Source organism: Agelaius tricolor, unplaced genomic scaffold (assembly GCF_023055355.1).
Source record: "Agelaius tricolor isolate 1412-34295 unplaced genomic scaffold, bAgeTri1.0.p SCAF_5, whole genome shotgun sequence".
Taxonomy (NCBI): domain Eukaryota; kingdom Metazoa; phylum Chordata; class Aves; order Passeriformes; family Icteridae; genus Agelaius; species Agelaius tricolor.
This window is the reverse complement of record NW_027269265.1, coordinates 29746516-29770777: the sequence shown is the minus strand read 5'-3', so window position 1 is coordinate 29770777 and position 24262 is coordinate 29746516. Positions and strand designations below refer to the sequence as shown.

The window sequence follows — 24262 nt, the reverse complement described above, 5'->3', positions numbered from 1 at the left end:
ACAGACAGAAGTTATTGCCAATGGAATGGTATTACTAGGAACTGGTGGGGAAGTCAAGCTAAAAAGGCAAACAACAGGTCTAGGGACCTAAGGGGTTTATTCCTTATTTATGGGATGTTTTTGAAGGAAAGGACCCTGGACTGCCTTCTCACTACTACTAGTTCTTACTATAAAAGATTAATGAATGAAGAACAAAGAGGAATAAATAGAGTGCCAGGAAAGAGATCCAGAAGTGAACTTTAAAATGCATCTCTCATCCCTTCAACAAGGTAAATGCTTTGACTCCTCTAACAGCGTGCTTTGGTCTGGGTCTGAAGGGGAGGATGCCAGAAATGAGGGTAATACACAAGAGAAGCCACCAGCTGTGCACCATGTTAAGGGATATTTCTCCTGGGTACTGCCACCAGGAATGTGGTTAATAGGTCTTGACTGGAGAGTGTAGCTCATAAATGTGTGTCTCATCTGTACCCTCGATCAAGGTGTTACAGTGTACCGAGATGTTGATTCAGGATTCATCTTCATTGTTATGGATCTTGTATAAAACTAACTATTTAAATACTGAAAGTCTGCGTATCTTGTATTGCAGCTCAGATTAGGCAAGCCAAAAGTGATTCTCTTAATGCTACAGTCCCCAGTGCAGACAAAAAGCTTTCTCAGGTTGAGATCCTGCCACTCACGTAATTATTTAGAGAAAGACAGCTCCACTACTTCAACTCCAGCACTTCACAAGAGGAATGGAAACATTAGGAAAAGTTTTTTCTTTGATGTAGAATATGCTGCCACTTTTTTGTTATTAAAATAGGAGCTAACTTTAAATAAATAAAATTTTGCCTGGAGGCTTCTGAAAACTAATGTTGTGTTTTGACAGTGTCATTTTTCTGATTCCTGAAAGCATTATGTGAGTTAGCTCAGGACTTCAGCATGATTTTTCTTCTATGGTACATACAATGAATTAGTTTTTCAGCTCTGGATTTTATTTGATTTCTCTCTCACACACTGGCAGAGTCACATCACTATGCAACTTTCCTACTTGACAGGTACTCCCCAAAGTTGGGTTTTCCCCTTTTTAATGAACAGGTGGATCAACCCCCTGTAAAGGAAGCAAAAGAGAGGATATAGCAAAGTGGAGGCAGCTACCACTATTTCTTATCAGAAAAAATGGATGGAAATCAATCATTTTTGAAAACAAACTAAGAAAATTAACAAAGGTCACACAAAACCCCCAAAAGACAGCATTTTTGTTTAAAAAAACCCCACACTACCTTCACATGCAAACTGCATGCAATGCTTTTTTAATTGGGTTTGTAGGTTTATATTCCTTGAATTTCTGTTTTTCTTTAAAGGATATTGATATAAGAATGACATAGGATTTTGAGAACAAGTAGACAGTGTTTAAATAACAGCTGATTTGAGATGCCCTGTTTTTGATGACAATTTATGGCCCTCTTAAAAAAAAAAAAGGAAGAAGTCATTTAGGTGTATTCTCAACCAGAAAACTCAGGTAATGTGTGCTTAGTGGGAGAAAAAGGATTGCTAACAGCACCATGTGTCTTACAGCATAAAGTGCAACCCTAAAATTGCACGTTTCTGAGCATTCTCAATGTGCTGTGAGCAATTCCATACACTGTATTTCAAACACTGAGTGCCCACACTAATGTGTACATATATCAGGAGTGGCTACAGTTTTTGCTACGTGATTTCAAGAGACAAAAAGAGCTAGCCAATGGACTTCACTTCCATGGTACAACTGTCAGAGTCTTTTATTTTCTATTTGAATGCAAGTAAAACACTTTAAATGGTTTGGGGGTTGGGTTTTTTTGGTGGGGTGTTTTTTGGGTTTTTTTGTTGGTTGGTTTGGTTTGGGTTTTTCTTTTGGTAATGGTTGTATTTCCCCCCCAAAAAGAAGTATTTCTTTTCGATTGAAAAGGTCAGATTTTCTGTTCAGATTCCTTTTTATCCCTGGAATTATCCTGAAGCATTGAACAATAGAAATTTTTCTGTTGCAGAACTTGTTGCAATTTACATATTTTAAAATGTTTAGTTGGAATACCTAATTCTATTTAAAAGATACTTAGAGACACATTTATTTCAAGAGAGAAAAAGAAAAAAGAAAAACTTTCTCTCTGGTTTAAACAGAGTTCAGAGGTGTGAGCAGAATCCTCAGGAACAAGAGCTCTTACATTCTGATGTTGACCTTGAACCTTGCAACAGTAACAAGTTATATATTTATGATCTCTTCTGTCCTGTAAAATGAGGACAGCAGTAATGGGTATGGATTGGATTGTTCTGAAGACTCTCTTTTAGGCAGTGACAGGAATACAGTGAGGCATCCTGTGAGTGGCACACATCGTGGGAAAGGAGAACATTCCCAATGCTCTTTATGCCCACAGTTCACGAGGTAACTTTGAGTCATGAGTGAGTTGTGACAGAGACTTTTTTAAAATACAACACTGATAATTTTTCACTTGCTTTCTGGTCCACATGCAGAGTTCAGGATGGGTGGGAATGCTGTTGCAGGTCAGGTGCAGACTGGCTGAGGAGCCCAGAGCATAGCCCAGGCTTGTCTCCTGTAAAGCTGCAGGGCGACTGTTGAGATTCTGCCTGGATTCTTCCATCTCTGCACTAGAGAGCTGTGTGTAGCACGGGCATTCTTTGTCTCTTAGAGCTACTCCCTCATTGTCATGGATTTCTCTGTATCTTCAAAACTAGAAAGCCTTGGGTTTAATACTATTGAGATTTTTAGAATATTACTTCTCCACAGAAGCTGCAGAGTTAAGAACTGCAAACAGGGCAGGAGGATTGAGAAAACTGCTTTTTCTCTTCTATCATCAGACATTGTATGCCCTTTGGTCTTCTTCCTCTGTTACCTCTGTGTTTCTCTTCTTTCCTTTCTTTCCCCCTCTTTAGGGTTCCTATTCCTCTTTTTTTATTTTAATTTAATCTCTCTCTCCCTGGTACTGTCTTAAAATGTTCAGTGTATGTTCAACAAAAGGAAAGATCCATGTGAGCTCTACTGTTGCATTCATGACTAAGGACCTTAGAAATCCAAGTTAAGATGAAGATCATAAGCATAAGCAAGACAGCACACAGAAAAAAAATTCTGAAACTTGCACCTGGTACCATTGGCATCAGATATATTTAGAAATACAAACTGTAAAGTTTCATAGTTCCAAGGCAAGGTGAGACCAAGCCTTACATTGTACCCAGGTGTCAGCTGCATCTCAACAATGTGACTCGGTAGTGAAACACCATCTGCTGCCTTTACCAAGCCCCACATACTTCTTTCAAAATGACCAAAGTGACTAGGAACACAATTTGTATTTTGACTGAGTGGAATTTGTGCTACCTAGTCATGTAAGGACAGACCTCCTACAAAAAGTTTCTTGGGAAGGTAGTATTTTATGATCTGGTAGATTGAACCAAGATTTCCAAAGTTTAGCAAAGCAGACTATAAACAAACTATAAAGTCAATCTACTGCAAAAAGTGTTAGAAAAATCCTCACTATTCCTTGTCCCTTTTTCCCATGTGATGAAAGGCTTTAAAGGAGATGCACCACGAGTGCCACGCCACTTAGTCTGAATGTTGAAGCACAGCACATGTCCTAAAAATCTGCACCTTTGCACGGTTGCTCAAAGAGGAACTGATTTCTTCAGTGGTGAAACGCCAGAACAGGCTTCGCAGAGAGGTGGCTGTTGCCCCTCTCTGTGTGTCTGTGTCTAGGTGGAATTTGGACATTGTGCTTAAGAACACGCTGTGCCTTGTGGCCACCCTGCGGTGGTCAGGCAGCAGGGCCGTCCCTGCAGGTCCCCTCGAGGGAAGCGGCCGTGCCCTTCTGCCCTGCTCTGCCCCGCTCTGCTGACTCCCGGGCCACTTTCAGAGCCCCGACCTGTGGTACTCTGGACCTGTGTTCCAATGTAAGGTCCCAGGATTTTCCTAAGAACGTTACAGGTCACACGCTTTACAAGTTAAAAATCCCGTTTGGGAGTCTTTGTCACCGCTCCCAGGCAGAGGTGTATGCCTGTCGCCGCAGCGGACACCAGCTGCTGGAGCTGACCGCATTTTTTAATCTCACACTCTCCCCCGAAATGGAAAGGCGGTAAAGGTGCGTCCGAGCACGCCGCAGAGCAGCCCTCGAAGAAGGGGCACAGAAAAGGGGCTTTGGTCTCTCTGCTTCCCCTTCCGCGTCCCTCCCGCCGGGGCCTCGGCAGCCGCCGCCATTCCGCGGGCAATGCTGCCCCCGCCCGTCCGCGCCGCGGAACAGCACGGGGCCGCCCGCGGGCCGCCGCAGGGCCGGGGCCGGGGCCGGGGCCGGGGCCGGGGCCGGGGCCGGGGCCGGGGTGTGCGGCCATGGTGGCCCCACGGCCCGGCCTGCAGCGCCCCGAGCCCCAGAGCTTGGCTCTCACTCTGCAGTTGTGCAGAAATGGGGCACAGTAGTTATAATTAGTAATTAATGGTATTAGGTATGGTTCCCGATTGATGCATGAAGTGTTATGGACGGCAAACATACACACACACCCCTCTTACCACACCATTTGCTGCTTTGCAAACTTGAGTGTTTATTTTAGTCAGTTTTGTGTTTTCCGACCTAGAACTATAAATACAAAAATTATATTCACAGCAAATACCGAGAGATACAAGTATAATGTATCAACCAGGAGGGAGAGAGAATGAGGCTGCAGCATGAACTGGTGCCAAAGGGAGAGTTAAAATGCAGGAAGAGAAGAGAAGTCTGGTCTGCTTTAGACTTTTCAAACCCCTTCTGTCGGCTGCTTTCTCATGCTGCAGTTCTTCCATATGCTCCCTACACCCACCAACACACCCACCTACACACACTCACAATTTACCAACATACTTCATGTCTTTGCTGAATTGAATTCCACACCATCATTCAAATAAAATAAAATAAACAGCTGTTTTCTTTCCACCAAAACCTAATGTTTTCTGACTTGCCACTTGCGAAGCATTTGAAAGAAGCAGGCTGCTGGAGCTGCTTCTGTACTGGCACATCGTGACGCTGCACACAGGGCCGGGGCTGGACCTGGACACTCACCTGTGCTCTTAGAACCACTCTGCTTAGGAAGGGGACCTTTCCCAGGAGAAAGGACTTAGAAGCTGAGCAAACAGGAGTAGACTGTCCTAGCGGTCACTGAGATTCCAGAAAATGCTTTGGTTGAGTCTCTGGGCCTGATAAATAGAATATTCAAAGCAGCACAGACAGGCAGGGCACTGCAGAACCACATCACAAGTATTTATTTCACAGCCTCTCTTCCTGTGGGAGAAGTACATCTCCAGGAATGCAGACACCAGAGACTGGCTGGCATTTACCCTACCTGTGTCATTGTCTGTGTTAGCTCCCAACTGAATTTGCAGCTGAAGTTTGAAAGCCCAGTGTACAAACAAACAGTAGGAAAGCAGGGCCCTGAAAGAGTTGTCAACAGGATCCTGTTAGTAGACATTCCTGTGGTTTGTCCGCCGTGGACAAATGTCCATCTCTGAGGTCAAAAGGTTGAAAGCAAGACAACCAGCTCAAGTGGCCACATCAATAAGACTCTGCTGTACCCCTCCTTTCTGACTGTTCCAACATAGTTGTCCTAACAGTTCTGGCAGGAACAGCTCTCTCAGATCATTGATTGTGTTGGTTACAGCTGCAGGAGCAAGGTTGCTGCACTGTACAGGTGGAAAGCAGATGAAAGAACACTATCTAGCTCAGAGCTGACTTATCATCCAGTAGAATCCAAAGACCAAGATTATATGCCTGGTTTTTCCATAAAGCACTTTATGAGACACTGTGGTGGTTTGACATTCTTTAAATCAGCTGTATCAATTTACCAGGATATTGTGTAGGTACATGCCAAGCCAGCAAGAGCAACTGAAGGACTCAGATGCCTTGCTTTCAGCTCAGTGCAATTCAGAAGTCATAGATAGTCAAGAATACTCTCCTCATACTAAACACCCAAGCCAGGTTAGACCTGGAACAAACCCAACCCAGAGAAGAAACAGCACACTCCTCTCTTATTGTGCAGTACAGTTCACTGGGATACAGGACAACTATAACCAAAAGCATTTAAAATGCATGTAAAACCAGAAAGGCAGAAGGGTTTTGAATCTGTATTAGTTGTTGGCATCAATCACTGACCTAGTTAAGTTTCTGGTTCATGATGTAAGTTTTCATCTGTCCATCCAGTCTTGAGTGCTTTGCATCACTGCTGTTATTGGTTACCAGCTCTATACCTAGAGAGGTGGAGCAGCAGTCAGTGGTACAGGATAGGATGCAAAACAGAAGATATTTCATCTCCATCTCATCACAGATCAAATCAAAACTGCCCTCTGATAAAAGCAGCCGAGGCGCAGCTTGGCTGTAAGAAGAGTCTTTGGGCTTTTCTTGCCTTAAATATCTTTCTTTTCTTCCTCTGCAGATGTGCTAAGGAACACCAGGGCTCAGGGGAAACCTGTGATGCTGTTATAGGATATGTGAGATAAATTTTTCTGAAAGTGACACATGTTAACGTATCTCTTTTGGTTCTAAGTCAAGCTACATCTCAGTGAACTGTTAGGACTAGAATCCAAAGAAATACCTGATCCTGTTGTCTACCTTAGACATCAAAACCCCCTCTCATCCTTATATTGTCACTTCCCAGTTCATGAGAGAAATTATTTGCCTCAGATGGGCTTTCCCATCTACTTTTTATAGCTCATTTACAGAGCTACCCTCCTGTTTCTCTGTGTTGCTGGTGTCAAGCAGATCTCCCAGAAGCCTTTGAGAAGGACAACAGAAAATTACTTCCAGCAACTAAAATAATAGGAGAAATCAGCTATTTTAATCCTTTGCTCTAAGGAAAAAACATATGCTCCACTACAGCTTTGAAATTATGAACTCAGCTGGGAAGAAGAGCATTTGAATAAAGTTCATCAATTGCTCTGATGAGTACACAGTAAGATAATGCAGGTCATATTGGTAGGATCTTGTCATGCTGTTGATTAACAATTGACAATGACTGTTGAGCACAAGAAGAACTGTGTTCATAGGAAAACCCAAAAACTTCTAGCCATGGTTGGTATTGAAAGACTATTACCTTTTTTTTTTTTAAATGGTTTTTAAGTGTATTTCAACATCTGGGCTCCCTTTCAGGAATGGATCAGTGGGTAATTATACAAGGAACAAAAAAAATCAAATAATTTTTCCTTCTCTGCTTGTTCTCTCAGTCTTTTCTATTTCAGATACAATTTCCTCAGTACAAAAAAAAAACAAAAAAACAAAAAAACAAAAAAACAACCAAAAAAAACCCAACAACAACAAAAAACCCAAGTATCAAACTGTCAGTGTTACTCTTATTTTCTTATGAAAGCCTCCTTTTCCTTGAGAGATATTGCATTGACATTGGGCTGACCGTTTTTTAATACTGATTTACCTGCAAGAATTCGTTCCTGAGGTACATTAAAATTGCTAACAAAATATGCTTTCCTGACATTAGTGAGATGTTTAGATGTATGCTTATACATTTTGATCAAGGCACCAGCTCTAAAGCTGGAGAAGACCAGTGGTGAAACCTACTGGTTTACTGGTTATGGATAGCTTAAAGAAGGGAATGTACCTGGAAGAAAAAGAAAAATGAAGTTGTGGGAAGAGGAGGAGAAACAGACAAGGTAATCTAAATTAAAAGGGAGCAACAAAAGAAAAAATGAAAATGCCACAAACTACTTTTTTTACCTTGTCAAAGCCACTATTCTTCCTCAACTTATAGGTGGGGTCAGGCAATGAGTGTTGAGTATGAGAAATTGTACTACCAGGTGAAATGAAAAGAGCCATATTTTAAAATCAGTGTTTTCACTCTTTCATTTTGTTCTGTTTTCTAGCAGTACCAGTTGTATTCACAATTTATGAGTACTTAGGTTCACCCTACTGTGCTGGGTCTCAGAGATACTGAGTTACTTTATTGCTATAGAGTATAGCAATAGTATAGCTATATAGTATAGTCCATTATAGCTGCCTTTTTGACTTTGTGGCTAAAACAGTGTTGATAACACACCAGTGTTATGGCTACTGCTAAGTCCTGCTTGCACAGCATCAAGGCTTTTTCTTTTTCTCAGCTCTGTCCCCCAGCAAGTAGGCAGGACATGGGCATGAAGCTGGGAGGGAACACAGGGGACAGCTGACCTGAAGTGGCCAAAGGGATGATCCATACCATGGGGTGCTGTGCTCAGCAATAAAAGCTGAGGTAGAAGGCAAAGGGGAGATTGTTCAAAGGTGGCCAGTGATTTGGCATCAGTCTTCTTGTTGGAGGTGTGAGTGTTTGCCTTTGCATCACTTGATATCACATATTTTTTCCTCACCTATTAAATTATTTTTGCTTTGACCCATGTGTTTTCTCACTTTTGTTGTTCCTGTTTTCTCTGCCATCTCACTGGGGAGAGAGGAAAAATGAAACAGTGAGCAGCTGTGTGGGTGCTTGGCTGTTGACCGGGGTCAATCCACCACAGCAACACTAACAAAATTTCATGAAGTCAGTCAAAAAGCCTTGAAATTACTCAAATTCCTCCTTTACACAACATATTCTGACAATCATACAAGCTGCAACATCTTCAGATCCTTCAGTTATCTTCTCAGTTTTGTTTCTATTATCCCTCTCATATAAATCAGGCTGTCATGGCAGGAAGAGAACTTTGCATAGTTTTGGCTACAGGAGGACTCAAGGAAAAGAAACCTCTTAGAACAGGTCTTCTGTCATGGACATTAATCTGTATTATTTGTGGAAGAAGCCTTGGAACATGGTGCCTCAGGCCCCTTTTTACTTGAGACACGAGAAAAGTACCTAGTGAAAACTAACAGCAGGAAGCACTCTGCCTCAAGACTGATGACAATAAGGGGTAGAAGAGAAAAAGAGAAAAACTCTCAGCACTCCTTCCCTGTGAATTGGGAACCTGATTTTGGCAGCTCTGCAGGCTCAGAGCTCTGCTAAGATGTGTTCTCTCTTAATATTTTAATGAGCTGAGCAAATGACAGTCCCAGCTGAGTACTTGTCTTTGTTGCTGTTGCTAAGCAAAACAATGGTAAAAAAAGCTCCTTTTTCATCTTCTAAATCATAAAAACAACCGAACCATTTGTTTGATATGTGCAGAAATTCATTCTACCTCTATGCCAGCTCAACCCACACACCTCAGTTCAGTCTTTCATGGTTTTTTATACATACTTGATCCATTTCTCTAACATATGCCATGACACATCCCAATTTGATTGTCATGCACATCCTATATATCCTTATGGCCACACAGAGTCCATTCAGTTTCTCCTATTCATCTGGGCTCCAGCACAGCTCATGGTATTATAGATCAATGTAGGTTTCTGTTCTCTGGATTTGTTGAATATCTTGCCTTGCTGGTTTTAGAGTTCAGCAATGGCATAAAAGATGATGGCATATTTTCGCATTCTTTCTCGCTTTCCTTCTCCAGTAACTTCCTGCTTTCCTAAAAAAGATGAGGGTTTTTTTTCAATTAAGAAATGTTCCAGACTCCCTTCTCTGCATTATATATTTATCAAATAACTTTTTGTATTTCTAATTCTTTCTTTCTCTTTCCTTTCACTCTTACATTTTCTTTAGCCATCTATCTACATTTCCTTAGCCATTCAAGTTTTAATTCATGGGTAGTTAAAAGAAGTTCTAGTCTCACATACATTTTGGTGGGCCCTGATATCTGCCCTAGTCTTCAATAACTTGTCTTTGCAAAATGTGCCTTGTGATAAAAAAGTTTTCTCTAATGTGATATTAAACAATTTCGTCTGTAATACGAGTAAGGAAATTCCTACTTAAAGCATCAGTGAATGGTAACTGTCCCTTTCTGATCAATGCTAATCTCTGATCCTGAGCCCTGACCTGTAAGACACAGTCAACAAGCATGTTGGGGAGCTACAGATAACAGTTCCAGTTTGAATGATGAGGACAAAATAAGCAAGTGATTATTAGCCCTCCATAGGCCATTGGTAATAGATTTGCACAAAAAGAGGGGAAGTTTCTACCTTTCGGTGATACTGTCTGACATAAGTGCTTTCATGGCTAACAAAGATGCTGAAAAAAGATCAGTAAGTAGGAGAAAATGCTTTTAGTCATACTGAGTGTTTAGCTTTGATGACGCTTCCTTTGACTATGGAGTTCAACATTACAATTGTGCTACTCCCAGGTTTTTAATATAATGAGATTACTATAAAAACACTAACATCAAAACAAACAAACTCTTAACATAGCATCATTTTTCAAGTTCCAGTACAGCAGCATTTCCTTATCCTTCATGACAGAGAACTCTGAGTACTCCTGAGCTCACTGTCAAGGAGCGCTTCAAGGGAAGACTGCTGAATCTCAAAAGTGTTTTCTGTGCTCACCACAGTTACGTTTTTGTCTGTCTGCTGGGCACAAATCTTGAGTAAGGTACAATGCTCTACCTCAATTTCATCAGCCTTTTGCTCTCATCTCTGTAATCTACACCTTTCAAGTGCAGTTAACCGATTACACACGGAAAAGGAATCTAATAAATCACATAGGCACACTGTAAAGGATTTTCATGCATTCCTTTCCTATGTAAATGGTCTGTAACTTTTTCATGAATCAGACCCACAGACTCTTTATTTCACATTTCCATCCTCCTTTCCCTGTAGAATTGCAATTTAAATGATCCTTAAACTTTTGAAGACAATTAAAGGTTAGCTTTGCATATCAGTGACCTACCCGCAATTCCCCTGTAAAGCTCTGATAAATGTACAGTGTTTGATCTACACCTGCCTGATTTCAGGAAGGTAGAAGTGTTTCCATGCTGCTCTGAACTCTAGGTAGGGTTGAAAAATAGACTCAGAAGACACCACAAAATTGCTACCACTTCCTTAAAGCTTCACACTCTTCAAGGACACCATTGTGGATTGCCATGATTTTTGACTTCATTTGAGTTTTGAACAACATATAAATTATTAAAAGGGTTGGGACTGCCTTGCCAGAAAGATTTAAAGGATGTTCAGAAAATACTTTTGGTTGGTTATGTGTTGTTTTTCTTACATCAAGCCATAACAATATTTTGTTAGAAATGGTATAGCCTTTATTCCCAGAAGCAGCAATGGAGACATAACTGTGATTGCCTCAGCAGCCCCCCTCAACACAAAACCTGTGATTTCTATATTGCAGCAGCCCCATCAGACATGATCTGTGTGGGTTCTTAGAGGAAATGAAGGCTGCCTGACAGCTTGGAATGACCATGTGTGACTTGATCAAAGGTGGAGTAAGATCTACCAAACTGTAGGGACTTCGCTTGTAAGTAGATTTTGAGTGAATTGTGAAATATTTGAACAAGATTCTTTTCCTTCCTTTTCGGCCGTTTTCAACTTCCTCCCTCTGGAAAAGCACTTTAATACATAGAATATAAATTAACAGGTCTCCAAAAGAGTTGATACACATTTGAGAAAATATTGTTGCACAGCATGACTGGACAATTTTATTCCATTTGGGACAGATTCAAAACATGAAAATTACTATAATATTGGAGGGTGGAATAGCTCCAAACTCTTTTAGCTTTGTCTGGAGCAGACACAGCTTACTATTGTCTTACACAATGACTAAATATAAATATTATAAAATATTTATAAATAATGAGTGCCAAATTGATCACATTGCAGAGTCTTACTGGAACATGTAATTCCTGTTATTAACATGGCATTTATAAATTTTTTACTACTGATCACTTAAGATAGTCATCTGTCCATATAGGTTGTCTTATTAAAAAAAACATTAATGAGGAGATGGAAACAGCTTTGTGATTTATTCAATCTCTCTGAGACTGTTTCTGCCAGTGTGTGTGCTGATAAATGTTAGGTTAACTGTTTCTCTGTTTGTTTAACATTCTCCTGAGGAGGGCTTGATGTGATTTAAGCAGTCTCGTATATTTAAAGCGCAGCATTAATATCTAGTCTGTGGTGGGAAAGACAAGGAAAGGCCACAGGTGGCACAGGCACTATTCTCACAGTGGATAAAAACCTTATTCACATCACAAAGTACCACTGGTCTTGAAAATCTTGATTTAGGAAAATATATTGTGGAAATTAAATTCTGCATTGCAAGACTAACAACCTAATAGGGCTTTGTTTAATAACAGTCTAATATCTGTTTTCCACCTTTTGTTTTGCCTAGGTTTGCATGCAGCTTGGTATACAGCAGCTTTTTCTTAAAGGACGAAGAAAATTTTCACAACATCCTCAATACACACAGAGGCACACATTCACACTTGCATCCTTTCAAGGTATTTTCTAGAACAGTCAGTAATACAGATGTGAGGAATCAGGCCTCAGTTGAGATCCCAGTTGCATCCCTGTTTTCCAGAGAGCATTTTGAATTGCTAAAGTAATTCAAATTCTGAGATTTTTGCCTTATTGTCATGAATATTTGAATATTTGTTATGCCTTGTCTGCATGTGATGGGAATCCAATTAAAATGTAGAAAGCTGAATCCATATGACAGAGAGCCTCATTTTTCTCACTACAGACAGACTGAAAGTAAAAAAATTACTAGATAAAGCCCACTAGATCAAGTAATCCAAGTAAGGTTATGCAAAAGTGGTTGGTGCTCTGGGTTTTTTTAGATCAACCAGTATAGAAGAAACACTATCATTGAGCATCAACTATGGAAAACCCAGACTGTTAGAACTTCATGAAATAGTTGGTGAGAAGAGCTAATGAAGACTGCTCTGTGTCTAAGTTTTGATTCACCTGCAATTACCAAAAAACCATGCATCAGGCTTCAAGGGAAGTGTCTCTCTACCGAAGGACTTAAAAAATAGATTATCTAAAAGCTGTCAGGTTTTCTTTGGGTGAGATGATGAAGCTGACAACCAAATATTTTTAGTTTTGGATGAGCTGGCTCTGAGGTTGCAGATGTTGCAGAAAATGTAACATATTCCCTTCTGAATTTCCTTTTATATAATGTAGTGCCTGGTGTGAATAAGTGAGATTACCCTGAGATTTAAATTCCAAAAACTGAGTCTGTTTATCCATAGGTTCAAATAACTTTTGGTCTTTGAGTCCACAGGCTAACTAAAGTTTTCAAAAGAAAGTCAGACATTCAGCCCTGCAAAGCTTTTATCACCAGACATACAGCTGCCCTTATGGCAATTTCCTGCACTTTCACCTGACTACAAAAAAAAAAATCATCTGACTACAGAAGCCAATATGATTTTTTTCAGATAATACCCTGAAAAAATTGACAACTTTTGGTCCTTTAATACCTTCAATTTGGGATGCTAGTCAGCATCAGCCTCTAGTAGCTGAATAACTACTGTCCAGTTGTCATTCTCTGGAGTTCAGAGTGAAATATTAGGGCAAATTCAAGTCACGAACAAGAATCCCTAGAAGAGCCTTATTTCTCCTAAAATATTGATTCAGTGACTGTTACACACACCAACTAAAGTCTTGAAATCTTAAAGTTAAAAGCCACACTTCTAGAAGATTATTATTATTGTTGTTGTTGTTGTTGTTGTTGTTGTTGTTGTTGTTGTTATTTAACTGAGGGATCTGCCAAAGAAAAACCAGAAAATTTCTGTAATGTTAGCACTGTCATGTTTTTATTTGACACAGTAAAATGTTCATAAAACACAAAAATTAAATCATCTTTCATTGCAATATACTTAATTAGAATATTATGTTATGTCCAACTACACATTGCTTGTAAAGTCTCTTTGCCAAAAGTTCTTTTGAAGTAGAAAGGCAGAGATGACATAACAGAAATAGTTGATAACCCGATGATCCTGTTTATCAAAGCTCTCTGTTTCTCCCATTTTCTTTCTTCCTCACTTTGGCTGGGTGAGACCAACACTTGTCACTTGTAGATTTAACTGCTTTGGACATTTCTGAGTAGCGTATGTTATTGGGGGTTTTGCTGGTAAGTCTAATCATACCACTGTCAAGATACTGTTCTGTTTAACAGGTGCTAACATGTATTAGGCTGACAACTACTATTGTCACTGAATCCTTTCTGTGTTTTTGAAGTAAACAGAGATAATTACTTATTATTATTTTCCTGAAGTTTCACAAAGTGAAAATCACAAGGACAACAATATGTATTTGTTCTGTGCTTTGAAACCTAGGCCTTACTGGCCAACATGCTGATTTCATACAGTCAGTAACACACTGGGATTCATGGTAAACAACCAGCTGCAGTGGTGCAACCACATAAAATATTGCATTTCAGGAGATACAGGAAAAATTCAAGATAGGAAAATTAGAAATGGATCCCCAAAGACATTCAGGGGTTGCAACCAAGTCAAAGGAGCTATATTAAAAGTGAATCTAATATAAAGGAATCCAAGGTCTGAACACTCTAAAATTTATCATGCAATGGGTTAAGCAAAGCTCTCAACTCCAACATAAACACTGGGGATAGCTTTTCCTCTGAGTCAGACAATGAAGAAAGTTTGCCAATATGGAAAAAAACCAGAAATGCCACACTGAGGGAGGAGAATTTATTTAGTGGTTTCCTACCATCTCTGGCAAACAGACAACAAAAGAGCCCTTGATCTTCTGTGGGGATCTATGGACATTTGCCACGCAGGTATACCTAGGAGTTTTTTGTACTTATCATAATTTAGGAAAAAAGAATCTGTTGGAGAATGCATATTTAGATGACATGAAATGATTCCGTTGGATGCTAACATTTGACAGGAGCTCTACATTTTTAGCTACTGAAACAGTAGTTTTCATCTTCTGTCTTTTCTGCATAAGCCACTTCTGAAAACAAGCAAACCATGCCCTACTGTTTATTCTTGCTGCTCTGTTGTCAGCTTCAGCTGACAGCCATTGCTTCTTGCATGGGAAGAGACAATAAGCAAGAGATATCCATCCAGCTCCATTGCTGCTCCTTCTGGAATGCAGGATGATTTATACTGAGATTACTGTGCCATACAGAGATTTCAATACCACAGTCATTACTACAGTACACAAACTTCGGTCTGCAGTGCATTAAGCAACATATTCCAATATCTCTGTATGAGCTTCATCAGTGATGTACAGCTGGAGTGCCTTGTTCATAGCCTGCTGGTTAGGTGAAATTTGTGACAGCAATTCAGTTACTGATGTATGTCCTTCTCATTCCTCGCTCTTTTAAATAAGGATCAAAACATGGACAGGTTGTCCTGGCAACTGCTCAAAGGATCAAACAATTCCTTTCCCAGGTACAAGCATATGAGGGGATAAGAGTTGCTGTGTGGGTCATACACTGAACCTATCTGCTGGTGACCATATTCTTTACCTCCTTTTGCCCTTGGCAAATGTAGTTTCTTCAGACAATTTAAAACACATGCTTTCAATATAGGGCAGGGATATGCAGGCATTTTTGTGAGTGGGATCAGAGTGCAGTGATTAATTATTTTTGTAGTACTATAAAGATACAGAGTTCTCTCTGTTCATCCTAGGATAGGTAACAATGCAATTTAAACATAATGTAGCCCAATGAAAGGGATGAAAGAAACAAAACATGGGGCAGTTGGAAGAGGGCAGAGGTTATAGCATTGTATCTACATGGTTACCAAAGGCTACCATGTAAATGTAAATTTCACAAGGTAAATTTATGAGAATAGAAATAAAATAAAAATAAAACAGAATTAAATGGAATAAAATAAATAAAAAAATCTGTGTCTTTTATATCACGGAATTTAGTAATAATGATAACAGGTCATGTTATCATTATTAAGAGGTCTCGGTGGTACACCAAATGAGGTTACCCTTGCTATCAGAATGTCCAATTCAGAAGGAATAAAAGTTAACAACTGATCAAATCAAATTAAAATATAGAATACCCAGCATACCCTTTCATCATGCTTTAATGGCATGTAAAAAGCACGTACTTAGATAACCAAGTGAATCTGAGCAAATCTTTATGCACAGATGTCATGGACAAGGACTTACCTCAGCTTTTTACAATATTCTTTTGAAGAGTTGCAAATCTAAAACTAAATCCAAATGTATAATTACTTAGGGATTCTATATCCAGAGAGTAGACTTGGATAATTTGTGAGAGCAAAACCAGTCCAGCATATAAGAAATCTTTGAACTGTACATCCCATTTAAGGGTACACATAAGCTTGTATATGAAGAACAATATCCAGCTGAACAGTCAAATAAAAAGGGGCAGTAAAGCTAGCCTTTTCTTGAAGCAATGCCTGAGGGAATCTAAGGGAATTGGCTTTGTGGAATTATCTGGAAGGTGGATTCAAAGCATACTGTTATCATTCTAAAATATTCCTCTCTCATGGAATTAAATTTTGTGAATTCATCTTTATTTCTCTGCTAAAAAACAAACTATGTATGTTACTCTCCTCTCTCAGCTTCAAAATCCTGGAGGTTGTTTCTGTCCTCATTAGAGTCTCTCTGAGTTTTGCTATTAACCACTAAAGGAATAAGACTTGATTGTCATACTACTTCAGGGGACTCTGAAAATTCAGAGTTGCTAATCCACTTTTATATGTAAATTACATAAATCATTGATTTATATGGAATTGAGAGGAAGGAGATGCTTGTGATTTTGCTAGGTAGAGAATCAAGGCCTATGTAATTGTCAGCTCTCAGACTTATAAAATTAAAAGAAAAACAAACCCCTTCAGAATGGCAAGAGTAACCAGTTCATCATCATTCTGCAAACTGGTACCTTTATGGGTTTTGCTCTTTTTCTTTTCCACCCCCACTGTTCTTAATAATTCAGTACCTTCTTTCTTTAATCATATTATTAAAGGCAATAGACTGATGATTCATTTTGCTTTCTTTGCTCTCTCAGTGATGTCCATTAATGAAGACTTACTTTTCAGCACCATTGACTCAGTTATCTAAATTATTTATTTGGTTGAGCAGTTCAGTGTATCAAACTTTTTTCTCACTGTAGCAACTATGTATAGCTCAGATTAGAGTTTCATATTGATTTCCTCTTGAAAATGTGTATGAAATAAATTGTGCTTTAGAATGCCAGAAGTGGCAAAGCAGGACTAAAGAAGATGTAGCTAAAAAGACAACAATAATTCCTCTTGCTATAGCTGTTTACATTTGTTCTTTACATTTTGAATGAGTAAAAGACTTTTGAAAATCTCATTTCCTGCTGGTTAGGGTATTTGCCTAAGGTATCAAATTCAGGTATGTATTTTCTGCCTTTTGCACTCAGCACAGAGTGTCCCTGGCCACTCTAAATCGGAGAAAAAATGGATTTTAATGTCTTCCCCACCCAAAGCCTGTACACTAAATCATCACCTCCAGAAGACCTCATGTAAATGTTCAAAGAATCAATGCATATTAATAATATTTTCTTCACAGAAATTTTTGAGATACTTCATTTGTGTCAGTGATTTCCCATTGCCTTGTTTGTCCTGACTCTAAGGAAACCTAGGTTGCTTGTTGGATATGTTGATATTGCTCACCTTCATTTTCTCCTACTCTTTTACTCTCCTATGACCATCAAATTCATCATCACCATCAAAGCCTCCTTCAACTGCTTTTGCAATTGATCCTACTATCCTTTCCTACTCCTATCTCCTAATAAAAATATTTTTTAAAGATTTAATTAATTTCTATCTTTCATGTAATCCAGTAAACAGAAGTATTTGTTTCTACCCGAATACTTGAAAAAAAAGGTCTGATAAATTCTCTTAATTGTGCTTCATATGACATTGTAAAATGTTATTTTCTTTCTTAAGCCTGCATTCATAGACTTCTGCATAATGCTCATATCACTGATTCAAACTCTCCACTGTAGATGAATATTGGCAAAGCTGTCAGTCCCAAAAAAAAAGAAAAAAATATTTCTGTGAAATAATGTTACTTTTGAGGGAAAATATTTTCTTCACCTAAATACAGTATTTTGGGATGATGGAAAAAGCTTTTTCCATTTGAAATCCGTGATCATCTGGTAGTTAGATTCCTAGGAATATCTGAACAGTTCAGGTAGATTCTGTAGGATCTGTGTAGAGCACTTACCAGAGACAAGGGTAGAAACTTGATTGAGTACAAAAGGGTACAAATTAGTAGAAATTATAAAAGAAAAATGGAGCATGAAACTTACAATAAAATGTGACCACTATTTGGCACATGGAAAGGATCTTTACTGTCTATTTTGTTTGTTATGGAGATGATACAGAAAAAGCTTTGAATGCATCCAGAAGTAATGGAAATTCCTTGACTTGAGACCTGGTACCACCACCTGTAGCTATGTCTGCAGAATGTGACTTTGGGAGAATTGACAGAAGCTATTGTATTTTCTTCAGAGAGCAGGAATGTTTGTTCCTAGGCATGATGCAACACCAAGTACAATGGTGTTTCAGCACTGCACAAATAATAACAAATTTTATTTTAAAGCATTTTTTTGATCAAGAAAATATTTGATCTCTCCATTTTTCAGAAACAAACCGAAGCACAGCAGAAGTCTGAAAGTCATATTTTTCTCAGTAGTTGACAATGAAACCATTTTTATGTGGGAGATGAATGATATTTCCCACTAGGGAAACCTTGGGATAACCTCACCCTTGTAAACAATTACATATGGGAGCAAGACCATCCTTTAAATGACTAATTTGTAATGAAAAAGAAATTTTTAGCAAACAGACTGAGAAATGTCACTCAGATCCTTAGCATCTATCTTATTAAAAACTAGATTGGCAATGCTAAATTTTCAGTGTATCCCCTTATTGGTCCTTAATTTCAATAATGTAGAGCAGATTTCCTCCTCATTAGTGCTGGATCTTATTGTACAATAGAGGTAATAAATATATTATTTTTTCATTTAACGGCACAGAAAATCATGTGCTTATTATCAAACTCAGTCCAGATACTATAACCCCAATGTTCCATATCCTGAAATCTTCAGTACTGTTTTCTACTGAAAAAATTGAGATGGAAAGTGTTTTGATAATGTTTGACTAAAGAATTAAGTAACTTTTATTAAATATTTTCTGAACTTTAATTTCTATAGAATACTTGGAAAAAGAGTGTAATTTTTGAAATATCAATTCCATAACTTCTGAATTAGTGAAAGCACCCTAGGTAAAATTGGAGGCACTTCATAGAGTGAATGCATTCCCAACCACCTCTTCACAGCACAACAAGCTCCTCTCTACAAAAACTTCTACTCAAGATTAAAGACTAGACATGATGCTGCTTATCTGGACTCTTAAATGTTTCAGCAGAAAAAGCAAAGTATATGAAAAAAGGAACAAAATCTGAGATAGGAAAAAGCTTGCAGACTTGCACTTACCAGTACTTTGAGAGCAGCCTCAGGCCCCTGCTCCAAGGGATTTCTCTGTCTGTTCTCAAGGCACCACAGACAGAGTGCAGCTGCATAATCATGGTTTAGATTGTTGAGAAAAGAGTTGCATGAGAAAAAACTGTAAGAAGGGGCTGCTTGAACCCTCCTTTCTCAGAAGCTGCTTTCAATTCCCTGGTCTTTCACTTGATCCCTGCCAAGGGTCCTTGGCCATGCCTGGCCATGCACCCCAGTGATCCAGACTTGATCCTGACTCACTGACTTGCTTTCACAGCTTGGACATGCACTTGTCTCACCACCACAGATTTGTCTGGCAACCCCTGGACTGTTGGCTGACCTTCATTGCCATCACCAGACTTGCTGTCTTCTGCTTTGGGTTTTATGGGACTGGACCTTTGTTAGTGTAATCACAGCCCTGCACCTGCCTTTGGTGCTCCCTTTTCATTAGAGAACATCCTGCTCTTGCTGTTCTCAGACAATATCTTCAAATGCCATAAGAAATCATAACCCACACACTCAAAAAATGAGAGAAAAAAATGGAAGACAAACACAGCAATGGATAAAAATCCTTTGCAGGTCACCTTAGGCATTGCTTTTTTGGCAGAAACCAATTTGAGTATTTATAGCCAAGTTAAAACCCATTGAAAGCGCAGGTCAAAATGGAAACACTGACCCTTGCCTACTGCAGGGCTAGTGATCATCACCCCTGTCTAAGTACTTGTAAGCTGCTTGCAATAAAAAAACCTCTTAGTTTCAGCCCTCCAAGTGTCAGCCCTCTGCACTGGTTAATATTATCGAGGGAATCCTTGCCTGACAGAAAGTAATTTAGGATCCATTAAATATGATTACTTGGCCTTGAAAATGATGGATATTGAACAGAATTATAGGATCACTTTACAAAAGAAAGGTCTCTTTTACATCCTTTCTTGTGGGGCATTAAATAAAGTCTGAGAAAACTCCTAAGGGATTTCTGGCATTTATGGGTTACATTTATGAAAAGAAGGATTGATATTCATATTAAAAACTCTAAAAATTTAACAGGGTGATGTGGTAAGCACATGGACAGCTGAGACATGTCTAAAAAGTGAGTGACATGTTCACCAACTGTTTTCGTTGTTTCAGTTATATTAGAGATATGAAAAGTGCCTTTAATTTCAGACTAATCTTTCATGTACTTTATTGGAATATTAACCCCAAGTGGTTTCCTAAGTTCCCCATACTTCTCACTATATCTCTGTTTATAACTGAAGTATTTATGCCAGAGGCTTTCAAAATTCTTAGGTCACTGTTTTCATCAATGTCCTTTCCTAGCCATATGTTGAAAGGGAACTGTATAGAGTTGTATAGAGACTTGATATGTTTGTCCTGCTTTAACCTAACTGAAATCTATTCCTAAGAACATATTTTAGGTACATGGGAGATTTAACCTCTTCATTACTAAGTCATCTGCCTAAAGTTCAAAAATAAAATGAAAATAGAAAGTTTGATCTTCCTCATAACTAAAATTTTAAACTTTCAAAATATTTTTTTTATTTTTATTTTTCCATGAGAAGGTGGACTGGCTGACTTATCCTACTGAGAAAGTAGGAAATATGGCTCCCAAAAATAGAAAAAAAATGGTTTTGGGTGGCTCCCCCTGAAAATAAATCCTTCTCAAGAATCAAGGGGACAAGGGAAAAAAAATAAAGAGAAGATAATAAGGAATTATTAGGTCTTCTGCTGTGATCTTCCTCATCTCATTGTTTCCCCATAAGAAGCTGCCCTAGAAACCACAGCATCCTGAAATCCCAATCCTCACTCTGATTATTTTCTATAGATAATGGTTCAACTTACAAACAGAAATTCCAGACACTTTATACCTGAATCTTCATCATTAACCATAAGGCAGCAAATTCATCAGGAAGACAAAAAGCACATTCATCATCTACTTCATAGCCATAAACACAATCACAGTTTGGGCACAGCACAAGGCATGGCCCACTGACAAATCTTGGCTTGTGCACTTTCTGTTTTGAGATAAGGAGGAGGTTTAATATATCTTTCAGCTTCAAGCCAGAATTGTCAAGGAATTCCCTGCCAAACTGATTTTTGGTTGCAGTGTGTATGTTGAGCATATATTCAGACATTGCAAGACTGGATGTGTACTTTGAACCATTTGCATACACTGGCATTTAAATGTTAGTGTTTTTAAAAATATTAATATATCCACTCAATGGCATTTAATCACCCCTCTGGTTTTTTAGATCTGACTGTATGAAGTGCACAATGGAAGCAAGTCCAGCCCCTTCCAGAGGCAGCCTTTCTGCCACTTCATGTAATGTGGGATCACTTGTACCTGTGGAAACATGGCACAATATTTTATGGGACTACATACAGTGCTTTAATTTACACTGACAACAGCTGCTACATGCACAGAGCTGGGGAGATCTCAGGATATCTCAGCTTTTACAGCAAAGTAGGTTAACTCTGAGCTGTTTTCTTTTAACTAGCAAAACAGCAACAACCAGCAGCTTCATGCCTCAGGCACACATCACATACAGACACATGGGTTTAAATTCCAGTTTTGCCAGTTGCAGAGCACAGCAGTGAAGTGGGATTTTCCACATCCCCTATGAATGTCTTAGCTATTTGTTTGTTCAGGAAGAGGGGCAGTGTCACTTTCCAGTTTCAGTCAGGAAAAACACACGCTTGACATGAGATAACTTCACCAAAAAAAGGTTGTGTTAAAACTGATAGATGGGTCAAAAAATAGTTTTAGTGAATGAGTATTTTCTAATAAAAAGGTGGTTTCTTCAGACAGTTCTTGACTAGTTCCACTAATGCAAGCTTTGCACAAATTTCGGTGAATTTATAATACATTAAAAAATTAATTAAATTTATTTAAAAATTTTTCCTGAGGTATCACTATCATTTCATAATCCTCAGCATGAAAACTGACACAGCACTTAACCTCTCCCTTTTTGAAAGGAATTTATGGTTACATATCTGAGAATATTTAGAAACATACAAAGTTTCTTTTTTGTTCATTTTTTTTTCTAGTACATAGCTGAAATCCTCTTGGAGATAATGATACCTCAAATGTTCTATCAGCTAATCATAATAGGAGATGCAGAGGAAAAAAAAAGATATGTGGTTGTAAAGAAAGGAGCACTAGTCAGCCTTTGATCATGATACTAAAAATCTTTATTAACTATGTTCCAATGTATGGAAGTGCACATCAAAATATATTTTTAATTATGCATAATCTAATTATTCCTCAGACAGCAATCTTAGGTAGCCAGACTAAGTCAGAAACACGGTGGCAACATAAACCCTGCCAAAACAGGAGCTCACAGTGGAAGTGCTAACACAACCTCCACACTTCAAGCGCAAAGAGTATAATCAAATTTAAAAACTATTTTATCTCATCCATTACGTGTATTGTCACAAGCTGGTTGTTCAACAGGAAAATAGATGATGACAGCCTGCAAGCAGAATAAATGAGGATCAATTTATGCTGTTTGTTGTATGTATTTTGTAAGTTTTAAGAATAAAAGACATTACACATACTTGTATTTTGTTAAATAAATACTGCTCACTGATGCTGAAGCAACCCAGCAAGTTGTGTTGCAGTATAGATTTTCTTATACATCTTTGCCTTCTCAGTACTAGAAGTGAATATAATGAGAAGTTACAATACCCAGGCTGGAGAGAACATTTCATTCTGTGAGAGAGTTTAGAAATGTGTCCTATACTTTACTTGAGTGCATCAAAACAGTATCCTAAGTTTTTTAGTTTCATGCTCTTCCAGGGTTACATATACCTTTAAAATTTGCCAGGTTTTTTCTGAGGCTTAAATGATTTGTAACACCAGGTTGCATCATGCTGTAGATGTGTGGACATATGTACCTAAACATCTTTCCTTTGCATTTCTGTGATTACCCTGCACTGCAGTGTTTTAAAAACAGTGCTGAATGCCATAGTCATACATCACAATTTTCTGCTGTTACTGCATGCATTGCTGGATGCATTGCTGGATTTATGATGTCATGCACTGCTGGACCCCTATCAGAAAATGATAGAATTTCAGACCAGGAATGAAACTAAACAGTTTCTATAGCTTCTCTTGTTTCATTCTATCATTTTTCTTTTGTTGTTTTTCTTTCTGCTAGGTACTGGCAGGTGGCCTAGAGATCTGTTATTCCTTATGGTGATTAATGTAGATAGACTCCTGAACAAAGATCTGAAGTTGTGCTGGGACATTAAAACAAAGATGCTGAAGATATGAATGAAGACATGCCTCAGCAAATATTGAGTGGAACTGAGAGGAATCATATGGTCCACTCAGACAAAAACATAGGATGGTGCAAGACTGTGAAGAGCAGTAAAGCCATTATGAATTGGCCAACATTGACTAGTGCTGATTAGCAGGTAATTGCAGCTTTTTTGTTAACCAATCATTCATCTTGAAATTAAGATGTTTGTGACTACTGAGTGAGCATCTTTTTCTCTAACTCATAAACCTGGGTAAAACATAAGAGGTTCTGTGGTCATTGGTTTTCCAAAAAGAGCAAGAAATGGGATACATGGAACCATTTTCCTTTCCCTCCAATTGTCAGCATTCAGTAACAGAAACAAAACCTTCTCTTTGGACTGGTTCTTTGGTTTCTAATATTTTTATATATTGTAGTGATCTCTGCCAGGTGACTTTTAGGTCCTGGGATGGTTTACTTTATATATTCATTGGTGGACCTTCTAGAGGTTATAAAGTCTCATCTTTTTGAGGTTTTTAAGTTGTTACTATACAAAAGATGAGTGGAAAATGTGTAGAAAAAACCATACCATGTAAACTCAGAATTATAGGATAGTAAAATTCATTATAGGATGTGGCATGCTTTTGCTGGATCAAAGACAGACCCTACATAGAGAAGCACCTTCAGCTTTTGAATTACTGAAACAAGAGTTTTAATGGAAAGCTACCAAACTCAGACCACTGAGCCCAGGAAGTTGCTCATAATATTAT

General features: G+C 38.6%; 1 protein-coding gene across 1 annotated transcript in view; it reads left to right on the top strand.

Moving 5' to 3' along the window:
• Positions 1-23638, top strand: part of DPH6 (diphthamine biosynthesis 6) — a 213566-nt gene extending 189928 nt beyond the window's left edge. Inside the window, exon 15 of the mRNA XM_071426993.1 lies at positions 23412-23638. Coding sequence (XP_071283094.1) covers positions 23412-23527 — 116 coding nt within the window. The 3' untranslated portion in view covers positions 23528-23638. The remainder of the gene's footprint in view (positions 1-23411) is intronic.
• The last annotated feature ends 624 nt before the right edge of the window (positions 23639-24262 follow it).